This window comes from Diabrotica undecimpunctata, chromosome 3 (genome assembly GCF_040954645.1).
Source record: "Diabrotica undecimpunctata isolate CICGRU chromosome 3, icDiaUnde3, whole genome shotgun sequence".
NCBI classification, from domain to species: domain Eukaryota; kingdom Metazoa; phylum Arthropoda; class Insecta; order Coleoptera; family Chrysomelidae; genus Diabrotica; species Diabrotica undecimpunctata.
The window spans coordinates 31,615,213-31,641,037 of record NC_092805.1 but is presented as its reverse complement, the minus strand read 5'-3'; the positions used below and the strand labels follow the sequence as shown (position 1 = coordinate 31,641,037).

Below are 25,825 nucleotides of genomic sequence, written 5' to 3'. Positions count from 1 at the left end.
GGGAGTCCGTTATACAACAGATAAACTTTTTCAATTTTATTACAATCTATAAAAAATCTATAAAAATAATAAAATTACTTTATTCGGTTTTAAAAATATTTAAATTAAAAAAAAAAAAACACAAAATAAAGTAGGAAGCTTCGAGCTAGTCTATTCTACCGACTACTATATAACTTTTTTTAAAGGAAGTAAAGATGCTGATCCCTTTTAACTTTTAATACTTTCTGCATCCAAATATCTGTTGACAATAAACGAGCTCAAAACAAGTAATTTTATGACGGAACGATATTGATGTTCATTATTTTGTCAATAATGTCCGATATTCTTATTGTAAACATTTGCATAAAACGAGCTGTTTGTTTGGTCAACTTGACATTAGTACATAATCGTCAATATGACTATTATAAATTGATATTAATAAGAAACAATCAAGCTAAACATTCGAATACAATTGTGTGAGTATGTTAAGAAAAATAAACATTTAAGTCATCTTTCCAATCCATTACCTATTTCAAGTAATAGAAATTGATCGACTAATTGTTCTGAGGAGTCACACTTCCAATTTAGTGATAAGTAAGTCAATACCATTTCAATTTCTCCTTAATCTACATAAAAAACTACATGTTGGCATACAAGCGTTTTTCTTTTCTACAGTTTAATTTGCCAAACATGGTTTAATGACAAATACATGCACAAAAAATAAGAGAACGAGTTTTACCAGACCCGTCTAACAGTTGTAGTTGATGCAAAGAAAAGTAAAATGAATAAATCAATGAAGGCTTCAGAACATTTGTAGAGGACGCTTAGTTATTTTTATGTACTTTAAATGCCAAGAAAGTGTTGATCGCGGGTGGCTTCTTGAAGGCAAACTTCGTCTTAACTAGCTGATCGGCAAACGAAGAAAGTTGGAGAAATGAAAAAAAAAACGTATACGTGAATAAAGTTGTAGCAAATACATTATTATATCTGTTTTTTTGCTACATATTGTATTTTATTAACCTAATATTAGGAATTACACACAGTTACAATACTGTTGGCTACCTATACCACGTTGCCACTTTTCCAATTACAGTTTTCCCTTGATAATCCGACACGTATGGGACCAAAGGGGTGTCGGATTATCAAAAGTGTGCGGGTTACCAAAAGTGAATATATATTTGGCATTGTTTAGCTAGCAGTAGCCTACAATATTCTTAAATTTTATGAGTAAAATCATACACAGATTAATATGCAAATAAAACATCCATTTCGGCTAACTATAACATGTTTATGAAAAGAACTTATAAATATTATAAGTACTAATAACTAAATGCCGCAACTAAGGTAGATTAAGTATAGATGGATATAAATACATAATAATATGTACTGTGCTCATACTTTGAAGAAATCTTTGATTGTCTTTTGCTTTTTCTTGTTTAGACAGTCTGTCATTGCTGGTTCTTGTATCTCCTTTAACATCAAATTTTTTTCAAAGTCATATACTCTCTCCTCGCTCCAACGCATCAAAGTGTTTGCCGCCAATATAGCATCATCACAGTTGACGGTGAAAGATTTTTCATCTTGTGCTTCCTGAGTCACGTGTTCATCAGATTTTGTCATTTCTTTAATTATTTCCTCATCTGTTAACTCAGCATTTTGATTGTCATCTAAAATCCACTGTTATAAAGCTTCTCTTGATTCTGATGAATTAGTCATATCGTTGCAAATTTGAAGGGCAGCACCTGGTACAACTTGCACAGGTTGGTCATTGTATTCTTTGTTAACTTCTATTGGAAGGAGTGGGTTGTTGGGCCAAATATTCTTCCACGATATAATCAGTGTAGTAGGCTTGACTTGCTGCCAGGCAAACGCAGCGTCGATAATCGCATCTTTGATGTTAAAGTTTTTCAAAATTGAAGTGATGTCAGCATTAGATTGACTTACTATCCACAAGGAGTTGTTTCTTATAGTATGCCTTTAGAGTTTTAATAACGTTTGATCCATGGGCTGAATCAATGCAGTAGTATTTTTCGGAAAGTACATTGCCTCGATATATCCATCGGCAATTTCGATTTTTAATTCGTTCTTATCAGGATGTCCTCGAGCATTGTCTAATAAGAGGAGGGCTTTCACTGGCAGTTTCTTTTTTCTTAGCTCATCTTTAACTTGTGAGACAAAACTTCTTTTGTCATCCAGGCACGGCTTTGAAACATGTACGTAATTGGTAGCTTCTCAATTTTAACATTTTACGGAGAAAATGTCTATGCTCTACTCTACTAGTTTTGACTTGCTGTAAACCTTTTTGTAACTTACAGTCAAATAAACTATCTATCTATCTATCTATATATCCAAAGTAACGATAAATTATTTGTCAGTTGGCAACTCGTGATTTATGTCATTGTCAATAATTTCAGTTCCGCTTTAATGCAAAAGTGGGAATCTGTTTTTATGCATATGCTTTTGTTCTTAAACTCATTTATATCGTTAAATCTGCATTGTGGTAAGTTCATTTCAGGACAAGATTCTCATGTCGATTCGACTTTGTTCACTCCATATATTTTGTTTCCTTTCATTTATATTTAGATCAAATCCAGCGGCTTCCTTTTTCAAATCTATAGCTTTTTTTACTTAATACCCTTCTATTGCGGCTTATTATGACAACATCATCAGCAACAAATATAACTGTATCTCTCTTTTGTACGTTTTCATATTCTACTTGTAGTTAGTCGTAGAATTGATCGGTTACTAGTTCATCTGCTGTTACAATTATTAATATCCGGCATGGATATTAATAATATGGCAGGTAATATTATGGCAGCAGATAACAAAAGATAAATTAAAATGGATACGCCTAGAGGAGGCTTGATTTTTTTGACAAGAACAAGGGTCAACAGAAGAAATATATAGTACAGCAAGTATTTAACTGGGATTTTTGTATTAAGTCTGCACATCAACAACTAGATAACTGAGAGTTTTCCGACTTTTCTCCAGATATTCTTAATCTTGGAAAATATACTCTTTATTAAACTTCATGTGTGGTCAGTAGAGAAGATAAGTTTTATAAGCCAGATAAGAAGATAATGTCAGTTTTAGACTACAGAGGAATTCAAATTTTGCAAAATACTTTGGTTTCGTTTTTCTCCAAATTATTTTATTTGAGTTGCCTAGTTGTCGTATTCAAGTAACGATTTATTCTAACACTAACACAAAAAAAGCACATAGGTAAACAGTAGTATAATAAAAAACAAATTATCTTTTAATACAAATCATGCACATCTACCAAGTAAAAGAAATTTAGCATCTAGACCAAGCATAAGATTTATTATTAAATTCACACAAAAAGCTTCGAACGGTAAAGTGTATGTAATCTACCCCACGTTGGAAAAACTATATCTACACACAAATTTGTTTTTAAAAATACAACAAACAACTGGATGTTGTGATAGTTTTATGAATTATGATGTTAATGTGGGGTATGATATCTGCAACCGTTATGATAGACAGCAGAATGAGCAGTAAAGGTACAGAACGCAGAAGTTAAAATTTCTTCGATCGATGTGATTTATTGAAGAGGGGATCAAGTACTTTTTGTATACGAATACAATTCATCAATGCAAGTTTATCTCATATTTTTCCATTGTTTAAGATTAATATGATTTTAATATGTTTGGTTACATTATTGTTCCCAATAGCTGTTTCTCTATTGCTGATTTTTTTTAACTCTCGATTTGTTGATTTGTTCCCCAAATGGTTTTCTTTGGTTCTATATCTATAAATGGAGAATTTATCAAGACAGAGGACAATGTTATATACATTAAAATATTTATTGATTTGTGAAAATCTTATTATATTATTTTCTTATATCTTATAAGAAACTAATAACTATATTTATTATCATTCTACAAAATAATGTCAAAATGATGATACTACTAAGAATGATATAACTTATTCTATAAAATTCCATAGAAATATATAAATATTCATTTATACGATTTTACAAAAGAAACGTATTGGCATCATCAAGTTCGGTAATGCTAATTAGAAGAAAGTAATTACGTAAAGAGAATATTCCTAGTGGTAGACGTGCACACATACACAACTCGGTGAGTTGATGGAAAGCTTGTATTGCGACACTAGCAAAAAGAAGGCCAAGATTAGTTGAAGGCATTTAAACAACTATTAGATGCACAAGGACATTTGAGGTGAAGAAAGTTGAGAAAAAGATGCGTCGAGAGTTTGGGCGGTATTAAGAAACGTTGATTGTTAAGTAAATACGCATAATGTTAATATATTAATTAATATAAGAATGATAATTGGACGTCACATGTTAGTAAAATGGAAACAACTCTGCAAGACAATTTTTTTACTTCTTTTTTTACTATTTACAAATAAGTGACTACTGCTAAAAAAATATGAAAAGGAATTACTCCAGGAAACGAAGCATTTAAAATCGAAAAATTACTGGGCGCTATTTTTTAACTCGAATATCTGGGACAAGTCAATAGAAAAGGCGTACCATCTCTTAGATATTGAAATTTTTACTGCGTCATGTTTTTGAAGTTATACTTCTAGACGCGCGCTCCACGTTGGAAATTTGTACGGGAGTAAATCGGTGAAATCATTACATATGTAAGATAATGAGTAAGATAGAGACAGAAGATATATTTTCTCTCTCTTCCTCTCTCGAGAATAAAAATGTTCCTTTTGTATATATATTTAATATTATATATATATATATATATATATATATATATATATATATATATATTATATAATATATATATATATATATATATATATATATATATATATATATATATATATATATATATATATATATAATATAATATTTATTAATATTATTATTTATGTGATATGTTTGGTATTATTTATTAAATGTTCATAATTATTTTAGTCTTTTGTATTTCAAAATAATAATCTCAATAAATCACTGTATGACCGAGAACTGTCAATTTTGAAATACGTTTGTGTCATGTCTAACTGGCAAATATTTTACGTGTTTGGTTCATACGCTGGAGTATGTGAGTTCGAATCCCAATATGAATTTCCTTTTTTATTTTTGAAATATTTAAAAATCCCATGTTAATTTTATTAAATATATGTAATATACGCAAAAATGCTAAATTTTAAAATAAAATTAAAATTTACAACATAATCCGAGTTGTTGGTTTTTGAAGTTATACTTCTATACGGAAATCTGCACGGGAGTAACAAGCCTCGTTAGGCATGTTAAATTATAAATTAAAACTTGTAAATATCTCAAGGAAGTTCAAATGTGTACTTATATACACAACAAACAACAATTAAATATTGTATTTGTCAATGTCAGATAAATTGACAGTTGTCTTACCAAACAATATTTTTTTATTAATATTGTTATCATGGTAAATTAAACATATGCGTAAGTAAGTTACGTATATTGTCATTATTAAATACTTATGAATATTGCATTTTAATTTGTATTGTATTATTATATTGAATTATGTTGCAGTGTATTGTATTGTATTTTTATATTAATAACAAAATCAACAATGAATTTTACTGCAGAGTATGTGTAAAAAATTTTTTTTTGCATTTAACTCCTTTTATACATATATGAAAATAAAGATATATATTAGATTAAAAAGATTAATTTTCACGTTGAGAAAGCCTATGAATAACTGTTCTGATGAGCTTTATTAAAGCGAAATACGTATTAACAGATACATAGACTATTTTTGCGTGAAAGGAAATCTTGACTGTCTTTAATTTTATTTTTATTCGGATCTACTCTGTATGAGTACAAGAAACCAATTCGCTAACGATTTCTGCTTAGCTGAGGAGACATGTCGTGGAATGCAAATTTTAGATTCCCCATGTCTCTATTAACATCTTTATCAGCGTCTGTTATACCTTGCATTTATAGAAGGTTCAGATTAAGGCAGTTATCTGAATTGTGTTTCGAAACTATTTTACGGATTTAATATCAGATGTCGCTATTGCGTCCGTTTCGAAGCCATTTTATCGTTGCTTCACAAAGACAGGAAAAGATTAATTTTCACGTTGAGAAAGCCTATGAATAACTGTTCTGATGAGCTTTATTAAAGCGAAATACGTATCAACAGATACATAGACTATTTTTGCGTGAAAGGAAATCTTGACTGTCTTTAATTTTATTTTTATTCGGATCTACTCTGTATGAGTACAAGAAACCAATTCGCTAACGATTTCTGCTTAGCTGAGGAGACATGTCGTGGAATGCAAATTTTAGATTCCCCATGTCTCTATTAACATCTTTATCAGCGTCTGTTATACCTTGCATTTATAGAAGGTTCAGATTAAGGCAGTTATCTGAATTGTGTTTCGAAACTATTTTACGGATTTAATACCAGATGTCGCTATTGCGTCCGTTTCGAAGCCATTTTATCGTTGCTTCACAAAGACAGGAAAAGATTAATTTTCACGTTGAGAAAGCCTATGAATAACTGTTCTGATGAGCTGTATTAAAGCGAAATACGTATCAACAGATACATAGACTATTTTTGCGTGAAAGGAAATCTTGACTGTCTTTAATTTTATTTTTATTCGGATCTACTCTGTATGAGTACAAGAAACCAATTCGCTAACGATTTCTGCTTAGCTGAGGAGACATGTCGTGGAATGCAAATTTTAGATTCCCCATGTCTCTATTAACATCTTTATCAGCGTCTGTTATACCTTGCATTTATAGAAGGTTCAGATTAAGGCAGTTATCTGAATTGTGTTTCGAAACTATTTTACGGATTTAATATCAGATGTCGCTATTGCGTCCGTTTCGAAGCCATTTTATCGTTGCTTCACAAAGACAGGAAAAGATTAATTTTCACGTTGAGAAAGCCTATGAATAACTGTTCTGATGAGCTTTATTAAAGCGAAATACGTATCAACAGATACATAGACTATTTTTGCGTGAAAGGAAATCTTGACTGTCTTTAATTTTATATATATATATATATATTTTCATTTAAATATTGATTCAATCCTTCATTTACTTACTATAGTCCTATTACAGGTCAAATGTTTATATACAGCAAACGATGCACCATATACCTGTATACCTAATTATTTTTCTCTTTCTGCTCTCTCGTACCTATAGCATTACATATGTAATGATTGTGCAGATTGACTCCCATATAAATTTGTAACGACGAACGCGTGTATAGAAGTATAACTTCTACCGGCAGTCCCACTGGACTGCCACACCCGTTTTTTTATTTACGTTTAAGAAAAAAAAGCGACTTTTTTCATTCATTTCAATATTATGAAAAAACTAATCATGATAGATTAAAACTTTTAAACGACGACTTTCTTGAAAATAGTTGCTCTTTAAAATGAGATTTTCTGAATTAAAAAATGTTTATAAACAAAAAAGTTATTGTAAATTAAACCCGGACGTAAGCATTTTTTTCAATTGTTTATAATTATTAAAATAAACAATAAAAATATTTAAAAGACATTTCATATTGTGAGTTTTTATGTAGTTACTATACAATGCTTTTCAGATACAACTATCCACCTTAAAAAACTTTTGAACTTCTAATTTTTAAGAAAAGCGCAAAAACACGTCAACTGATATTTGAAGGGGGGACAGTATTTCATATTTAAACTTGCTGGGAAAAGCACCCCCTCACACCCCGTATCATCCCTTTATTTTTTTTTAATTAATTCACCCTTTTTTATTTTATGTTTGGATTCTACTTTTGAACTGACTTCAAAAGTATATTTTTGAAATCAGTACAAAAAATTTAACCGACAGGGACTCGTAAATAATGAAGCAATTCAAGTAGCAGGTTTATGCAGACGACCTACAATTAAAAAACCGTGGCCAAATCCCTGGATACACACTAATAGCTTCAATCAACCACGCTCAGATCGGTATCGCGACGTATTGTAGAGCAGACATCAAACATTACAGCACATGTCACTCTTACTCGACACAAGAGATTTTTATACTTGCTGTGAAAGTAGACGAAATAACTATAGTCAATATATACAAACCACCGAATGCTAAATGGCCACAAAACGTACTTTCTACATTTTCTCACCCGACAATATACACTGGAGACTTTAACAGCCACCATACTACATAGGCATATAACCAATGTAACCAACATGGAGAACAAATCGCCGAATGGGCTGAGTTTCACTATCTCAGACTTTTATACGATGCAAAACAGAAACCCACCTTCCATTCTGCAAGATGGCAAAAGGGCTACAATCCCGATCTCACGTTTATATCTTTCAGCGAAAGGGGCTCAGAAAACGAGTTTAAGAACGCCAAAAGGGAAGTTCTCGATAACTTTCCTAGATCCCAACATAGACCAATAGTTACAACATTGGGCCCCACCATCCCTATTATAAATTCAATCCCTTTGCCAAGATGGAATTTCCCTAAGGCAAGCTGGGAAGAGTTTAAATTCCAACTTGAAAGTGATATAAGACATCAAACCAGAGGTCCAAAATTATGAAATATTTGCATCACTAATGATTAGCTGTGCAAAAAAGCACATCCCACGTGGAGTTACCAAATCCTACATCCCATGCTAGAACGAAGAGTATAAAGAACTACTTGATCAGTATGAGAAATCTGGAGATCCTGAAGTTGGTGAACAACTCTTAGAAACCCTCAATTCCTCGAGAACCACAAGGTGGAGGGAAACTTTAGAAAATCTCAATTTCACACACAGTAGCCGCATCGCATGGAACCTTCTAAGGAAACTAGACTCTGGCACAAACAACGCTACAGCAAACTCTACAGCCCCAAAACCGGAAGACATAGGCAAACGCATAGCCAACCTTTCAAAACCAGTAATAGAAAAAAATCATAAAAGAGAAGTTAGATTTCAGTTGAAAGAAGCCAAAATTGCTCAACCACCAATCCTACCAATACTGAAGCCTATCGAGCTAGAAGAACTTGCAGAAGCTCTAAAATTAATTAAATGCCGCAAAGCCGCAGGAGTTGACAACATTTATCCTGAATTTATAAAACACATTGGTCCAAATATCAGTAGTGGCTTCTTGAATTTTACAATCAAATAATGACTAATCAGAAGTTTCCAAAATCCTTCAAAAAAGTAAGATCATCGCAATATCTTGACCTGGGAAAGACCCTGCACTACCTGAGAGCTACAGACCAATCGCTCTTTTAAGCGTCTGCTATAAGATATTTGAGAGGATAATCCAAACGAGATTATTTTACCATGCAAAGCCAAATATTCCTCAAGAACAAGCTGGATTCATGCCGGGAAGAAGCTGTGGCGATCAAGTCCTCTCCTTAACCACATTTATCGAGAACGGATTCCAGTAGAAACCTAAAGCAGTAGCAGCTTCATAGACTTGACGTGCGCCTACGACACAGTGTAGAAGGAGGGTCTTTTATTTAAAATATACCAGATGGTACCATGCCGTTCGTTCAACAGTTTGATAAACCAAATGCTAAGTGACAGTCTTTTCCAAGTACACCTAAATGGGAAAATCAGTAAGTTCAGAAACCTGCAAAACGGCTTACCACAAGGGTCAGTTATGTCTCCTCTTCTTTTTAATATTTTATTTTAATATTTTAATATTTATACATCAGATGTACCAACTACCACCTCGTGCCAATTTATGTATGCCGATGATATGACTCTGATTACTTAAGAAGAAGACATAAAAATCGCCGAAACCACCATAGAAGTAAATCTAAACACTGTTAACAGATACTTTAAGAAATGGGGCCTACAACCAAATCCATCAAAGACTCAAGTAACAGCTTTCCATCTTAACAACCACAAGGCAAATTACAGATTAAACATAGAATGCGATGGAACCATTCTAAAGCACAGTTCGAACCCAAAATACCTCGGTGTAACTCTAGATCGTACCCTAACATTTAAACAGCATTTGGAAAACACTTCAGCAAAAATAAAGACCCGTAATAACACTATTCAGAAATTATCAAATACATCATCTAATGCAGAGGTCCTCAGAACGAGCGCGCTGTCCTTAGTATATCCTACTGCAGAATATTGCGCTCCTGTCTGGCTAAACAGTCATCACACAAACGTCACAGATACCCAGTTAAACCAAACAATAAGGCACATAACGGGAACTATAAAGCCCACACGAACCCAATGGCTTCCAGTTTTAAGCAACATCGCTCCACCAGCAACAAGACGACTAGCCGCACTCAACACCCTATTTCAAAAATGCCAACAAAACCCAGCACTACCGATAAATAGACATCGCTGAGCTAGACCAAAGAGAGTTAAGACTGAAATCCAGACATCCACCTACTAGAACTGCTATAAGATTGGCTGATTTCACTACTGAGGAGCACTGGATAGGCAAATGGAATCCAGATATCAGAAATGCTAATCTCATAGAAAACCCTACAATTAAACCAGACGGCTTTTCTCTTCCTCGTCGTGAATGGTGCAACCTTAATAAAATACGACTAGGTCATGGAGTTTGTAACAAGTTTCTGAACCAGTGGGGTATAAATGCCGGTCCGGGATGTAACAAATGCAGCGCTGTTGAACAAACAATTAACCACATCGTCTTCGAGTGCCCAGCCACCAAGTTCGTTGGCAGTCTTCAAGAATTCCATCAACTCACTCCCAAGGTAAGAGATTGGCTTCGAGGCTGTAACCTTCGGCTTTAATAATTTTTATTTTATATGTTCTATGTTTGTACTGCAATGTGTAATGTTCATACGAATATATATATATATATATAAGTTTGTACGTATTACTTATATATATATATATATATATATATATATATATATATATATATATATATATATATAAGTAAAGTTTGTACGACCCATAGATCCGGAGATATTTTTTTTAGTTCACAGCGCAATTTTTTATAAACAGTTTATAAAAAAGAACTGAAATTTGGGCAGTTGGTCAATGAAGTTTCAGATTTTTATTTAAAATTTAATTCATTTTTCCTTTTTTTTTTGGATTTTTTCGATTTGTCCATTTTGTTTACTATTTTTATTAATCAATATTTATATATTTTGAAAGAATACAATGATTTAAAAAACCAATTTTATTTATAAAAAACATTTTTTTTATAAAATTGTTTTTGCCCTTGTTTTCCTTGCCTACTGCCCTCCATATGGAGTATTGGACGCTTATGCGTTTCCTGACCAAATATATAAGATCACCAACTCGCTGGGTCAGCGCAGAATATGAGGGATTATTCACTAGCAAAATTATACACGTAAATAATAATTGATCTCCTAGTTGGGGGGTTTTTATTTGACACCTTTGAATGATGATTTTGTGTAGTTTACCTGTAATTATAGTATAAATATTTCATCTACGTATCTTAAGAAAATGACAAATAGCTTCATTTACTTGTGTTGTGGGGAGGCGGAAGGGAAGTGAAAGAGATAGAGTAAAAGAGTAAAGCAGAAGGTGCAGATTTGACCACCAAATATTACCAAAGGTGAAATATGTAAGAAATGTGGAACAAAAAATTTATAAAACGTTTTGTTCAATTTATAACTGCTTTTAAATGAAGCATTTAGTCGAATTGTATATAAAATTTTATTAAAAATAATATTTTTTGTTCTAGGTACGTGAGATTATTCTGCAAATTTCTGTGAACAAATTAAAACCAGTAAACGGTAAGTCATTTTAGATGTGTTTATAATTTATGCAACTTGTGAATGCCAAACTTTTTTTTAATTGCCGTATTGCCAGATTCCAGAAAAAGCCTAAAAAGGTATCCATTGAGTTCTGGCAGGCAACGATGGGAGAAATCTTTTTTAGCCACGAAGCAAGACACCCTGGCATCTTTTGGCCGCGTATAATGCTAGGCCTGAAAACCCCAGGGTAGTGGGGGATTAACCATTACTTTAAAAGAAGAATAACTATATTATATTAAGGAAAAACTTACAAATAACCATACCTATCACCGTAAATCAGAAAAAAATATATTAAAGAATTGCCTATTACCAAAAGAAATCAAAAAACGAAAATATTTCCGTGAGGCCATAAACTAATTTTGGTACTTACCGGAGAAAAAATAAACAAGATTTCAGATCCTTGATTCAATTCTCTTCTCTGCCCTCCTGCTCCTTCTTCTTTATCACCCCAGAGATCAGACACTGTACTTTTATCCAGACTGAAACCCATTCGCTTCTCGAAGTCTTTCACCTTGCCTTTCCGCTATCATTCGCCAGTTCTCTCTGCCACCCGTCTATCGTTCTCTCTCTATCTTCCTCTTCTATATTTCCATCCATCCTCCTCGCATATAGCCTCGCTCGCTCTTCGCACAACAAGACGATCGGTATCACCGCTCCAATGACATAAGAACCTCATTTGAAACCGTCGTGTATGCGCTAGATATCCTGAGAAGCATTCGCTTCACACGTGGGCAGCGTAGCTTACCACCGACTGAAAAACTCCATTAAGCACCCTTCTTTTGATGCTACCTAGGTCTCCAATGTTTGGCATCAGCCGTATCAACGCCTCCAGACTTCGGTTCGCCTTCTTTACCGTCTTTTGGATGTGTACTCCGAACCTCAATCCTTCCGACAACCAAACTCAGAGATACTTAACCGATTTAACCGGTGCAACCTCCACACCTTTCACTATAAAATGAAGAGAGTATTTGTCCCGGCTCCCTTTGAGAAGGCCCACCTCAGTTTTCTTAGGCGCTAGCTGTAGATTGTTCTCTCTGATCCTACTAATACGACGCAGGGCTGTTAGCCGCATTAGCCATGTCCGTTTTCTGACTCGCCTTCACAACCAGTGCAAGATCATCGATATAAGCTACCTTGGCATCTGTAGCCTCAACACCCCGTCCTACAGGACATTCCACAGGGCGGGACCTAGCACTGAACCCTGCGGAACACCCTGCGACAAACTGATGCTGGTATCTTTTTTCCTTATGGACCTGTCAATTACATTGACCAAGTACTTACTAAGGCCCAATTCTCTCAGCCTGGACTTGATTTTTTCTCACGATGCCGTGTTAAAGGCATTATTGACGTCAAGTAGGATGAGAGCCATCCATCTCTTTGTATCCTGCATGACTAAAGAGGATACTTCTGTGATCGCATCTATGGTGGCTCTTTTGGCCCTGAAACCCCATATTGGCGGTCACTCAGCGCATGCTTTTCTTCCAGTTCTCAAGGCGGCCTTTTACAAGCTGCTCGTGTACTTTAGCTACCGAGGTAAGAAGGCAAATTGGCTGAAAGCGCACCTCTTTCTCGTCACCTCTACCTTTCGGGATAAGAGCAACCTTAGCGTCTTTCAACAGTGTTGGAAACCTGAGTTTTACCTTTGTATTTCTCGATATAATTGAGTATTTAAGAAGGAGATTGAGCCCAAAATAGTTGGCCGTGCAAATTCTACGATGTATCTCTGCGGTAGTATTATTTTCAGTGTTAACGAGTGCTCCCAGGTATACAAATTCGTTAACTGCTTTCATGACGTCCTTTTCTATAACAAGTGGATGTAGGATTTGGGGTGCCTGCTTATTTTCTTCTGCTTTATCAGCCTTCTCCATTTTTAGATGAACATTCCAAATACTCTGTTTTTGTTATTTTTCTTCTTCTTTCTTGGCTCTACAACTCGTGGAGTGGGTCGTGGCCGTGTTTACTATTTTCCTCCAATCTTGACGGTCTTGTGCAGCAATCTCCCATTGTTGTACCCCCATCTTACGTAGATCAATCGTTACTGCATCTTTCCATATTTTATTTGGGCAACCAACTGACCTTCTACCATCGAGCCTTTATCAAAAGGTTGTATTTAGTAGTCTGTCATCATTCGATCTCAGTACATGTCCTGCCATCTTATCCGATTTGCCTTAATATATCGTGCTATGTTTTCTTCTCTATATAGAGCTTATTTTATATATATATATATATATATATATATATATATATATATATATATATATATATATATATATATATATTTAGGGATTCTACAGTATTCACTGCCTTCCCTCGCTCAACCGTTTCCATCTCTCTCTGTTGTTCCATTCTCCATCGTTTAGGCCTCTCTTACCCATGGCGTCGTCTACTTCGTTCCTCCAGGATTTTCGGGGTCGTCCTCTTTTCCTCCTTTCTATGGGGCTCCATTCGGTTATTCTCTTTATCCATCTGCTGTCGCTAGTTCTTCTTACATGTCCATACCACTTTTAATCTTTTTTGTTCTATATATGTTAGTATGTCTGTTTCTATTGATGTTCTTTGCTTTATTTCGTCATTACTTCTCCTATCCATTCTTGTTACTCTGCAGCATCTTCGCAGGCATTCCATCTCTGTTGCTACTATCTTACTGCTGTTTTTCTTGTTTATGATCCAATTTTCAGCCCCATATGTCATAATACTTCGCACTAATGTTTTATAAATCTGCGTTTTTGTCTTTATATTTAGGTGTCTATCCCACCATACTGAGTTAAGTTGTCGGATTGCTGTTCTTATTTGTCCCAATCTTTGTGTAATTTCTTCCTCTGTTGTTGCCTTTTTCGTGATTATAAACCCAAGGTATTTGAATTTATCCTTTCCTTTGATTGTTACGTTGTCATCAATCTGTAGATCTTCTATGTCTTCTTCACTTGTAGATAGGTACTCTGTTTTCGCGAGGTTAATATCTAGGCCAGCCTTGGTATATTCTTCTTGTAGTTTCTTCATCATGTAGCTTATTTTATACTGTTATATTTTATTTAGTTTAAAAACGTTTGTTCAATCACAAATTAGTCCATTAGTTTGTAATCTCACATTAATCTTAATTTCCTAAATTTGTATAGTTTTACCGTGTATAATTGTTAAACATATCGATTAATAGCTTAATTACAGTTTGTTCAACTTGATGCAAACTATAGATTGCCTATTATTTATCGAGGAAATGCCTGCAGTCATTTCTTCGGTTCAAATTATATTTACCAGCTTTCAAAAGTAAAAGGTTTTTGTTCTATGCAAAGGGCAATACACTCATTTGATGAATCGAAGCATTTTAGTGAGATTATAAATGTAGCTTCGGAACTAGTTTGGGACGCAGTCTATTATAAATTTTTACCTTAACAATTGAGTAGCTGCCAATAAAACTGTATTTTACTCCACGACTTCAACATTTTATTTTATCATCGTCGATCGAGAAGAATCGGACACAGGGAATTAGAAACAATTCGAACTTATAATATCATTCGAATTTATCCGAAGTTGCATAAAGAAAAGAACAAAATAAAACTAAACAACATACCGTACTTTATTGGAAAACATTGATAAAACGTATAAATAAAATATCTAAAACTAAACCAACTGCTAATACTATATATACAAGGATGAGTAAACAGGTGCTTTATTACATATTTAAGTAACTTTGATATACAGAATTATTAATAGAAAATATATAATAAAGAGACAATTTTAAAAATGCAGCAAGCTTACTTTGGAGAAGGAGTACCTAACTTTATTTTTGTATTTACTGCTTTTAAAAGAGAATTTTGCTTCATGTGTGCTTTTATATTTTACTCAACTCCGCCTGCAGTTTAGTAACCGGTCCCAAGCCCGGATAAAGGTTAGCACCCCACTAATAGACTTTAAACCCATACAGAATACAGCTCATAGAAAGAGGATTGATTATGCCTCGGATCAGGAATGATTTCATCATTACGACGACCAACGCAAGAAAGAGGACAACGAACTTATGGAAAGCGAGAAATATACTTGGAGCCGGTACTTGGAACGTGAAGTCTTTAAACCCAAGACAGCAGGAAATTACAAAAGAGCTTGTAAAAAAAATATAGATATATGTGCACTACAAGAGACGAAGAAAAAGCAAAAGCTCTTACAAAGAGAAAATAGACTGGCAGGATGCCTTAATAACATTATATGGCGAAACCAACCTATTAACACTGAGATGAAGTCAAGAATTTATAAAGCCAGCACAAAAACAATAATGATACATGCATCAGAAACAAGACCCGACACAGCCACAACACAAAGAATACTGGAAACGGCAGAGATGGAAGTACTGTGAAGAATTACAGGAAATAGGAGTGAAGACATTAGAAGAAAATGTAACGTACAGTGTATAAACGACTGGACACTAACATAAAAGAATGGAAAAACCGCATAGGCAAAATGGGGGAACCCCGTGTGGTCAAAATAGCAAGAAATGTATCACCAATAGCTAGAAGAAATATTGGACGACCACGCAAAAGATGGAGTGACAACCTTCCATGGAGGTATCAATCAATGAACAAGCAAAATTGCCTATAAAGAGTGAGAAGAAGAAGGATACGATAAAGTAAATATCAGTTTTCCCTAAGTAAGGTTGACTGGACCCGGCATCACTAATTTCAAGACGTGGTAGACCGTGAACTTGATGAGGTAAATTATCATCTGATTCAGGTATTACCTGGTTGTAGAGACATGGTTGTTTCGGCACCTACTTCAAACGGACTTAAATAGAGGATACTGACGTGCACAATGCAAGGAGAGTATGGAGATATTATGGAGCACACTGTTTATTTATATATAAAGGCTGGGTGAGCGGCAGATGCTAGTGTGAGAGTGGCTTAGGTGAACGAATCACAGTGGAGGTGCTGATTGAACTGATATTTCGTAGCGAGAAAGACTACAATCGCGTGAATAATATGGTGAAGCACTATCAAGGTTTTCTACCAAACCAATAGGGTATTAAATTAAAGAGGGCCATAACCTACACGTTGGAGGTTTTTGGTATCAATTTATCAATAGCTGTGTCATTTTAAAATGAATCCAACCAGATCTCTATTTGTTACGATGTGTATGAAACAGAAGTCGTAACACTTTCTAGTATCAAATAGTTAACTAGGATTAAGTAGCTTCTACTTCACCAGGTTGATGATAATTAGGTAAAAAAGTTTCCAAAGAAACGAAGATCTTCCCAGTACAAAGTACCAGTCTATAAAGACGTTTTATTAATAAGACACTTGATAATATAAGACATTATTTATCGGCATATCCTCCCTATTCGCCAGATTTGGTACCTACAAACTTTTATCCGTTCTTTTGGTATTTTTTATCAAACAAACAACGATAGAAGCGTTGAATGAATATTTTGGTGTCAATTCTGCAATGGTGCTTCAGAGATGGAAAGAAATTTTAGACAAATCGTGTTGAACTAAAAGTAGACTATGTATTTGGACTACTAAAAGTAGATATATGTATTTACTCCGTCCGTGATTCATATGACGATTGTGTGGAGGTCCTGGAACACATCATGAAACTAGTAGATAATTGGACTAAAGACCACGAACTTACTATATCCCCAGAAAAATCTGCCATTATGATATTTACAAGACATAGGTTACGTACGCCTGATAGTCTACACCTGTCAGGATATGATATACCCGTTGTCACTGAGTATAAATATCTTGGTATAATCCTAGACCCCAAATTACTATGGTCTAAACATGTCCAATATGTAAAAAAAAGATGTGAAAAAGGCATTAATCTCCTTAAATGTGTCACTTGCAGGAAATGGGGTGCTGATCCCAAAGTTGCATTGATGTTTTACAGGACCTACGTGCGATCAATTTTGGATTACGGATGTGTGTTATACGGAGCAGCAAGCAAAACACATTTACTAAAAATAGATCGTATTCAGTTTAAAAGTTTGAGATTAACTTTGGGTGCTATGAAATCAACACCATGCCCCATGTTACTTGCTGAAAGTAATGAAATGCCATTAGAAAATCGTAGAAATTTATTAGCAACAAAATATGTATTAAAATTAAGGGCTAGAACAAGTGGCCTACTAAGTATGCTGTATGAATTATCCATACAAAATCTAGTAAATAATTATTGGAGAATAAAAAATTCACCACCATTAGCAGATGCCTTTCTGGAAACCAATGATTTACCGGTTACACTTTCAACAAATTATATTAAACCATCTTATAAATTAGAATTTAATACAATCTTCAAAAAATTAAATATTATATTTCCGAAATATTCAGATTCACATCAAATAAATAACAAGCTGTTGAACTCCATATTGAGTGAATATACTAATAAAACTATAATTTACACAGATGGCTCTAAACTGAACGATGGGAAAGTAGGGTCTGCAGTGTATATTCCTTCCAAAAACAAATCACTTAAAATAAAGCTTCCTCCACATTGCTCTATTTACACTGCAGAAGCGGTAGCTATTGGGAAAGCTCTGGATTGGCTAGAGCACGCAAATTTGCAAGATGCTGTGATTATCTCAGACTCTAAGTCAATTCTTAGTGGACTTAATAATACTGAGTTAAACCATAAAACATGTGAGCTGATATGTGACATTAAACAAAAAATAAAAAACAAAGATATAACATTTATTTGGGCAAAAAGTCACTCCGGGATAAAAGGTAATGAAATAGTAGACGAGCTGGCTAAGGATTCTACTCATTCAGGTATACAAGAACATATTTACACAGTATCAGACCTAATCAATTTTTATAATAAAAAAATTAATTTTAACTGGCAAGACAGATGGAAAATATTGGCGAATACTTCAAATAATCATTATTACAAGATCCATCCTACGTTACCATCCCTAACAGAATTACCACACATATTCCATTATAATATATCTAAACGATCAGCAGCAACTATTACAAGATTAAAAACTAGTCACAGTGCTGTTCCTGCTCACCTGGCTAGATTAAACATTATAGAATCAGGAAAGTGTTTATGCGATAATATTTCCCAGTGTGATGTTAATCACATTCTGTTTGGATGTATTAAAAATAAAGCACTCTCATCTACGTTTTATGAAAACCTAGTTAAAAGTAATGTGCAACTTCCTGTAAACATAACCCACCTACTGTCATTGAATCAGAAATCTATATACGAACTCATATGTAATCACTTATATGCATCCGGATATATAATATAAATTTAGTACAATCAAGTTTTTAATTGATAAACATAACATAAATCATTTAAAAATCTGTGGCAAAAGGACTAGTTTCCATGCCAAACACACTATCATCATCATCATAAAAGTAGACTGCGTTTCGAATTTAGTCTATTGTTTTTTACGTTACTTTATTAGATATTTTGTAATGATAAAACAAAAGGTATCTATTGACTCATTTCGAAGGAGCTAATTGATAAAATATTTTTAAGAGCTTTTTATAACATACCTCTTACCAAAAATAGTTTTAAGTTTGCCTCAGACTTACTTATTAACTAATCAAAAATTAATTTTGCTGTCTCTTTTCTTATTCAGTAATATTTTTAATAATTACTTACACACTAAATGTACAAAAAATGTAGGACTAGATATACACTTGTTATTTACACATCTTTTAAACAGTTGATGATATCAAAAATATACTTAGCAGTATTTTTAGAACTAAATAATATTGCATAATAACTTACTACTATATAATCAATTAATTACAGCAAACGCCAATTCACTTGAGGTATACTAAATGACGAATTTTCGTCTCGAGTTACCTGAACTCTTCAACCAGCAACTGATCAGCAGGTTGACATTCAGATCTGCATCGACAGTGGCCTATTTGCAAACTATAGGTTAATTAGTATTAGATGCTATTCTGGCAAAAATGCGCTCAGTACCCAGCCTTATCAGCGTTTCTCAACTTTTCAGTATTCGTGGCTCAATTTTCAATCATAATTTCCATCGCACCCCATCTTACAATAAAATGTATACGATTGTTCAATTTTTACAGGCGAAAAACAATATTATATTTTTCACTGTATCATTCCTATAATTACCGACCTCAGTTTTAAATCGTTACCTAAGCCAACCATTAGTAATAACTCCTACTCTTGGTTCTAACCCCATCTTCGAGAAATGCAGATATTTCTTAGACATTGCAAAAGAAGAATCTCTTAAGTTGGTTGCTGTAGAGAACAGACGTGTTGCTTGCCTCTCTTAGTTTGGTTCCTGTACAAGATAGACGCTTTTTACGCCTCGCTTAGTAAACGACTAGTCACAAAGAAACATTACTGTGTATAGAGTGAAAAAATGCCGCGAATACGTTATAGACAAATAGCGCTAATCCTGGTTATGTGACGACTACCGGTGCGCGAGTGTATATAACAGTAATGTTGGTAAGCTTTTTTATAAACTTGATTTAGCTATTATCTGCATAACATTTAATTACCTCTCCTAATTATTTTGAACCATCCCTATTGATACAGTGCTAAAACTGAAATTATTTTAATAAATTCCCATATGTACATCCCTTAATCGTACAACGATTATAATCTATTTGAGTTTTTCGGCTCTAAACCCACTGTAAGTCTAATATCTTAGCCTCGGCCAAGGAAGTTCTTGGTGAAAGAAATATAAATCAAAATAGATCGTTTCCAAGGTGAAGAACTCCATGGTTTTGTACAGAAGTGAAGGAAAAATGTAAAGAAAAGAAAAAAGCTTATCTGAAATACATGTCAACCAAAACACAAGACTCATACCATAATTACAAGATAATTAGAAATGAAACACATGCACTTGAAAGAAAAATAAAAAATTATCACTGGGAGCGCTTTTCGAAAGAAATGGAACGTTATTTTTACGGTCTGCAAAAGGAAATATTACGCTTTATAAGAGGTCTAAGAACGGAGGTAAAGGAACCAACAGACCCGAAATACATAGAAACGGATACGTAGATTGGCTACCTAAAAAAGCTCTAGCAGAGGAAGAACAAACGACGCTAGAACCGCAAATACCAGAAATTGCCACAAATGAAGAACTTAATATAAATATACAGGAACTTCGGAAAATACTTGAAACCCTGAAGAACAGAAAAGCAGCAGGTAAAGACGGGATACCAAACGAATTACTGAAATATTGTGGAGCACCAATGACAGAACAATTAACAACATTAATTAGTAAAATTATAAAATACCGGAAGAATGGAGAACGAGCGAACTAATTCTACTATTCAAAAAAGGAGATAAAAAACAGCCAGAAAACTACAGAGGTATAAACTTGTATAAGTTTAGCAGATGAACAACAGGGTTTTCGTAGTGAAAGATCAGTACAGATACATCGTAGTGTACAGATGCAATATTCGTTATAAAGCAAATTACTGAGAAATCACTAGAGTCTAATAGACCAGTATTTCTGTGTCTGATTGACCTAAAGAAAGCGTTTGACAGAGTAAAACTCAAATATGTAATCCATCTTCTATATAATAGAGAAATTCCCCTAAATATTATAAAAAACTATCGAAAATATCTACCAAACCAACAAAATGGAAATCAGAATAGATGGACAACTTACAGAACCTATAGAAATAGGTAGCGGAATAAGACAAGGGGATTCATGCTCTTCAATTTGATCAAGGATGAAATCATCAAAAGCGTTAACAAGACTGGGAAACAAAGAAATAAAAATACTGTTGCAGACGATGCAATATTGATAGCCCAAGATGAAGATAGTCTGCAAAGACTGGTCCACAGAGTTAACATAAGAGCAAAAGAATTTAGTATGACAATGTCATCTTAGAAAACTAAAACAATAGTAGTCAGCAAAGAACCAACCAGATGTAAAATAGAAATTCATATCATCAGTATTGAACAAGTAGTGGAAATAAACCTGATAATACCTGGGAATTACACTGTCTAGCTATGGAGACCTGGACAAAGAAGTGAGAGATCAAGTACAAAATGCAAATAGACTGGAATATACCTTAATAACAGTATATGGCGAAACAGACTCATTAACACTGAGATGAAGTCAAGAATTTATAAAGCCAGTGTAAGGACAATAATCACATATGCCTCAGAAACAAGACCTGACACAGCCACAACACAAAGGCTACTGGAAACGGCAGAGATGAGAGTATTGAGAAGAATTACAGGAAATACGCGCAAAATGTAACATACAGTGTATAAACGAATGGATACAAAGTAGAAAAAAAGAATGGAATAACCACATAAGCAGAATGGAGGAGACCCGTGTCACCAATCGGCAGAAGAAGTATTGAACGACCGCGAAAAGATGGAAGGACAACCTTGCTTATAAAGAGGAAGAAGAAACCTACCGTAGGACTTTAATATTAAGCGGTTAAGTTACTAACAATACGGAAGTTTATTAACATTTGGCAAGATCGATCCTCAGTATTTGCATAACAAGATCTGGTTCATTTTATTTGCTTTTGTGTCTATTTTTGTATCGGATATTTTCGCGGTTCTCGAGTAAATTCCCATTTTTGTCGAATATTCTGTAAAGTCGAACATGCGCAGATGCGAAGAAATGTTTTCTTATAGAGAGGAGGAGAATGTTCGATAAAGCCAGTTGCAATTCCAGCCAGTCCCAGTCTCATTTGAGTCGATCTTTCTATCGCTATCGAATCTATTGAGAATGTGCACGTTATGTATGTTTTAATTCTCAATTTTAGTTCACTGTATTAAATATGAATTATTCAGAATCTATACTGGAACCAAATGGCAAAGGTGAGGATTGATCAAGACCAATATACGGATGAATTTGAAATCCGGAAAGGTGTCCGCCAAGGCTGCATACTCTCTCCGATGCTTTTTAATTTATATGTTGAAAATATATTTGCGGAAGCATTAGAAGACACGGAATTAGGCATTAAGGTGAACGGCATACCAATTAGCAACCAACGCTATGCGGACGACACAGTGATTATAACTGATAATTTGGAAGATCAGCAGTTATTACTTGATAGGGTGAATAGCATAGGTAAAAAATATGGCCTCAAAATCAACATTTTGAAAACGAAATATATGGTCATTAGCAGAAACCCTCCAGAAACCCGATAATATGCATAGGTGACGATCGCATAAAACGCGTGAAAACTTTTAAATACCTTGGCACCACAATCAATGACCAATCAAACAAGAGATAAAAACCCGAATACAAATGGTAAGACAAGCTTTTGTGAAATTCAGACCGCTCCTATGTAATCAAAACCTAAATTTCGAAATACGCTACAGAATGGTCAAGTGCTACATATGGTCCATCTTGCTTTATGGCATGGAAACGTGGACTTTGAAAAAAACATCTATCAACAAACTTGAAGCATTTGAAATGTGGTCATTAAGAAGAATGATGCGCATACCTTGGGTGGATAGAGTTCGAAACGATGACGTCCTTAAGAGAGCCGGCGTGGAAAGAGAACTCTTTAAATTAATTAAAACACGCAAGATTGGTTACCTTGGGCACATATTGAGAGGAGCAAAATATGAAATACCACAGTTAATCCTACAAGGGAAGATCGAAGGTAGGAGAGGAGCCGGCCGAAAACAATTATCCTGGTTAAGGAATATTAAAGAATGGACAGGAATACACAATACAGGCGAGCTGTATCACGCCGCCAAGAACAGAATTCTAGTAATGAGATAGTCGCCTACGCACTTTGGTGTATGACATGTTAAGAAGAAGTATTAAATATTCACACTAGAGGCGTTTGAGATGTGATTACATAGAAGAATACTCCGAATACCATGTGCTAAATAGAGCAAATGCCGTTTGTTAGTTATTGGGAACTATTAATATAAGAAAAAAATCATACCTAGGGCATGTTTTTAGAGGAGACCGGTACAGAATCCTTCAGCTTGTTATAAAAGGTAAAATTGAGGATATCACAGGAACTGGAAGGAAGCAGATGTCTTGACTTAAGTACATTCGCGATTGGACAGGAATACGCAGGGTTGAACAACTATTTCGATTAGCAGAAGACCGTCAAAAACTTGCCAATGTAATTGGCAACGTTAGGGGGACCTAATATGAAAAAATGGAAAGACAAAGTGTTAAGCTGTCATAAGCTTGTATTGGATGACAGTCAAGCATCAACAAGTTCACGGACGAGCGTGAATCCGAGAATAAAATTTAGAAAACATTCTCAAGAATGCTTAAATTTTGGATGTACGTGAACTGAAGTAAATGAATAAGTAAGACATTCGTGTGTATCTTTGCTGAGTTGGCGGTAGACAGCATTAAACCTAATTAACTTAAAATGTCATTTCCAAACGCTTCATAGTGAGTGTAAGAAACTACTTCGTGGTTAAAATGGACTGTATGTTATGCTGATTAAGAACTTTTCTGAAAGTATAGACTAAGGAGACTTTAATTTCGTCGAACGATTATTCTACTAGTCTGCCTGAAGGATTTAGACAGACTCTCTTGAAATGAAAAATGTAAAATAAAGAGACTGATAGTCGAACATTTACTTTACAACTCTGCTTGACAAGATGCAAAAACAGACTTTTATGCAGTGAAAATCGGTTGCTTATTTCAATTGCCATGGCAACGCAGAACAGGGTTTGTGACGGTAAATACTGACGTAATTTTACATTAAAATATTAAAAATAATTGAAATTAAATTTGAACAGTGAGTATGTCAGCAAACCCAACGAATTCTTCGAATTAAAATTATAATTACATGAAAGCAAAAATTGTTAAACAAACTTATTTAGTAAGTTGTTTTAATTTAATAAGTTAATGAATAAATATTATGTCGAAATGTATTTTATTCTGTATTTGGGTATTTGTGCTTTCGATTCAGTCCATTCCAGTTTCCATTCAACCTAGGGCGCGCTTTTGGTGCACCCAAAAAGGGTGTTTTAAATTTCGCGCCACGAAACTTCACCGTAATTGACATTTGCTGAATTGTACAAAAAATTTTTGGTCCTTATAGTATCGCCATAATTATACAAAAATCGATAACAAAACAATGAACAGTTTTTAAATAATTTCACCACAGTTGCTTGACACTTATATCATATAAAACATTCTATATCACACTACAATTTTCGAACCCTCTACCATGTAATCAGCATATCACAATTAATAGTTTCCTAAGTCACACTGCAATTTTCTTTTATATTTACATTTCTTTTAACATTGTATATAACATCCATGCTGCGTTTTCTTCTCTTAGTTGTTGGATTTAGCCAATAATATTTGATCAGATCTGCTCCTTTTTCTCCTATCATAATAACAGGTGCATTAATATTTCCATTTGTTATAAACGGCATTATAGAAGCATCTATCACTCGTAATCCAGAAACACCGTATACCTAAAAACAAGAGGAAAACAAATTAGGAAAAGTATTTAGTGCTTACCTAAATATTTTGTTATGACCTTATTTAGTTATATATTTTAATTACTTAATTCATTGTTCATCTTCATTATTTGCTTTAAAATTCCCTCGTTAAAATTGGCATACTCATGTGTTTGTCAAATCCGAGAATCACTTGTCTAAATCACAATATTTCTAGAAACCAGTAATTTTAACCCCGAATACTTAATAAAAGCTTTTAAAATATAAATTTCTTTAAGAAATATAGACGCAACTTTGTACGAAAAGCTTGAGATGACAGCTTTAATTTATTATGGTGCACTGGCCATCCGAAATATCCCCAAAACCACCACCTCCATGACAGCGGATTTTGTCAGCACACGAACAAGCCTCTACCGTTAAGTCGAATTCATTTCTTCTCGTCGCGACGTAGTAAATCATTTCCTTATAGCAACGCGGCGGCACGATGAGTTTCGACGCTGATTTCATCTTCCTGTCAACTACACCACCACTAGAAGGGTAAGTTCGTTTCTCTGTTGATTTGATAATGATTTATGAGTTATGCCAATCGATTTTTTATTATTTACAATTATATATTTCCTTTCATTAACATAAACATATATCAATGAAGAGTAAAAGATATTATGTAAAGGTGAAATATTGGTAGGACTGTAAATGAAATTAATGAAAGATTTGAAAAATTAACGAAAAATATCAGCTTGATAAAAAGCTTGGCTGAAGAAAAAATGATAGGCTTCTGTGATTGGCACTCAATAAGCAAGGATGGCAAGATTATGA

General features: G+C 34.1%; 1 protein-coding gene across 3 annotated transcripts in view; it reads right to left on the bottom strand.

Moving 5' to 3' along the window:
- Window positions 1-15,209: 15,209 nt before the first annotated feature.
- The window catches only part of LOC140436630 (glucose dehydrogenase [FAD, quinone]), a 73,795-nt gene continuing 63,179 nt past the window's right edge, over window positions 15,210-25,825 (bottom strand). For all 3 annotated transcript variants that reach the window (XM_072525621.1, XM_072525620.1, XM_072525622.1), the window contains one exon: window positions 15,210-25,024. In XM_072525621.1, the coding sequence (XP_072381722.1) occupies window positions 24,803-25,024 (222 nt within the window). In that variant the 3' untranslated portion in view covers window positions 15,210-24,802. The remainder of the gene's footprint in view (window positions 25,025-25,825) is intronic.